We start from the raw sequence: 1,785 nt of genomic DNA, 5'->3' as shown, positions 1-1,785 counted from the left end.
GGGACGACGGCCGGGGAGGCCCCCCCTGCCGCAGCCAGCGGCTGATGCTGCAAGGGGGGCTCATCCGCCCCGCCAGCCCCGGCTGCTACTGCTACCTGCCGCCCACCGTGCGCGCCATGGAGAAGCTCATCAGGGTGATGGATGAGGAGATGCAGGCTGTGGGTGGGCAGAAGCTCAGCATGCACAGCCTGTGCTCGGCAGAGCTGTGGCGCGCTAGCGGCCGCTGGGACCAGATGGGGCCGGAGCTCTTCCGGCTGGTGGATCGGCACAACCACAGCTACTGCCTGGGCCCCACACATGAGGAGGTGGTGACGGAGCTGGTGGCCTCTCAGAGCCACCTGTCCTACAAGCAGCTCCCGCTGCGCCTCTACCAGGTAACCAGGAAGTTTCGGGATGAGCCCAAGCCACGTTTTGGCTTGCTGCGCAGCCGGGAGTTCTACATGAAGGACATGTACACCTTTGACACCTCTGAAGAGGCAGCTCAGCAGACCTATGAACAGGTGTGTGATGCCTACTGCAGCTTCTTCAGCCGCTTGGGCCTTCCCTTTGTCAAAGTGCAGGCAGCCACGGGCAGCATCGGCGGCACCATGTCCCATGAATTCCAGCTCCCAGCAGACATCGGCGAGGACAGGCTGATGCTGTGCCCTGAGGGACATTTTGCGGCCAACGTGGAAACATTAAACAGGGAGCAAACCTCTTGCCCCACGTGTGGGGAGAAACTCACTGAGACCAAAGGGATTGAAGTGGGGCACACATTTTATCTAGGCACCAAATACTCCTCCGTCTCCAACGCTGTCTTCTGCTCCCCTGAGAACAAACTCCAGCTGGCAGAAATGGGTTGCTATGGCCTGGGTGTTACTCGCATCCTGGCGGCCTCCATCGAGGTGCTATCTACAGAGGACAGCATCCGTTGGCCGAGCCTCATCGCTCCCTACCAGCTCTGCTTCATCCCCCCCAAGAGCGGCAGCAAGGAGGAGGAGGAGGGAGCCATGCGGCTGGAGCAGGTGTATGACGACCTGGTCGAGGCACTGCCCCACCTTGCTGGTGACTCAGTGCTAGATGACAGGACACAGCTGACCATTGGCAAAAGGCTGAAGGATGCCAACAAATTGGGTTATCCCTATGTGGTCATAGCTGGGAAGAGGGTCTTTGAGGACCCCCCAGTGTTTGAGGTTTGGCATCAGAATGCTGGTGAGGTTTTGTTCCTCACCAAGGAAGGTATCATTGAGTTGCTAAGTAAAGTGCAAATCCCTTAAATTTCTGGTCCCTGAATCAATCCTCTTTGCTGCACTATGTTTATCTTAGCAGCACTGGTTCCTTTCCAAGGACGTGCACATTGCTGGTGATGACTCTGGGTGAGCGGAGCTGAATCCACCCACATGTAAGAGATGGCCACGGTGTCTTGCAACCATGCTGGAGTTGAGCTGGAGTCAGCCCACATTTCCCCATGGGGCTGGGAACATTCCTCCTTCTGATTACAGGTGCCTGCAGGCTGTTACCACTTACCAACTACACAGTTACCAGCATGTGTAGCCCCAGGCAGATCTGGGAGCACCAGTAGGGCCAGCTCCTCACTGCCTGGCTAGGGCTGACAGGCTGGCCATGGCCTCTCTTGAGCTGCGAGGAACAGCTTGCCACCATCCCAGCAGCACTGATGGGTTCCTTCATTCCATGAGCCTCCCCTGGACAGGGAGTTCCTGGGAGGGAGTCACCTTGCCCTGTGCTGCATCTCCTGGGTCTGACATCTAGAGACTACGAGCAACAATGGGCCACTGTCATAGACTC

The 1,785-nt window shown here is 57.9% G+C and overlaps 1 protein-coding gene across 1 annotated transcript in view; it reads left to right on the top strand.

Annotated features, from left to right (window-relative positions):
* Positions 1–1,256, top strand: part of PARS2 (prolyl-tRNA synthetase 2, mitochondrial (putative)) — a gene marked incomplete at its 5' end in the record, with an annotated part of 1,538 nt that extends 282 nt beyond the window's left edge. Inside the window, one exon of the mRNA XM_009070174.1 lies at positions 5–1,256. Coding sequence (XP_009068422.1) covers positions 5–1,256 — 1,252 coding nt within the window. The remainder of the gene's footprint in view (positions 1–4) is intronic.
* Between the last annotated feature and the right edge of the window lie 529 nt (positions 1,257–1,785).

Source organism: Acanthisitta chloris, unplaced genomic scaffold (assembly GCF_000695815.1).
Source record: "Acanthisitta chloris isolate BGI_N310 unplaced genomic scaffold, ASM69581v1 scaffold20452, whole genome shotgun sequence".
In the NCBI taxonomy this organism is placed as follows: Eukaryota; Metazoa; Chordata; class Aves; order Passeriformes; family Acanthisittidae; genus Acanthisitta; species Acanthisitta chloris.
This window is presented reverse-complemented; position numbering and strand designations above follow the sequence as displayed.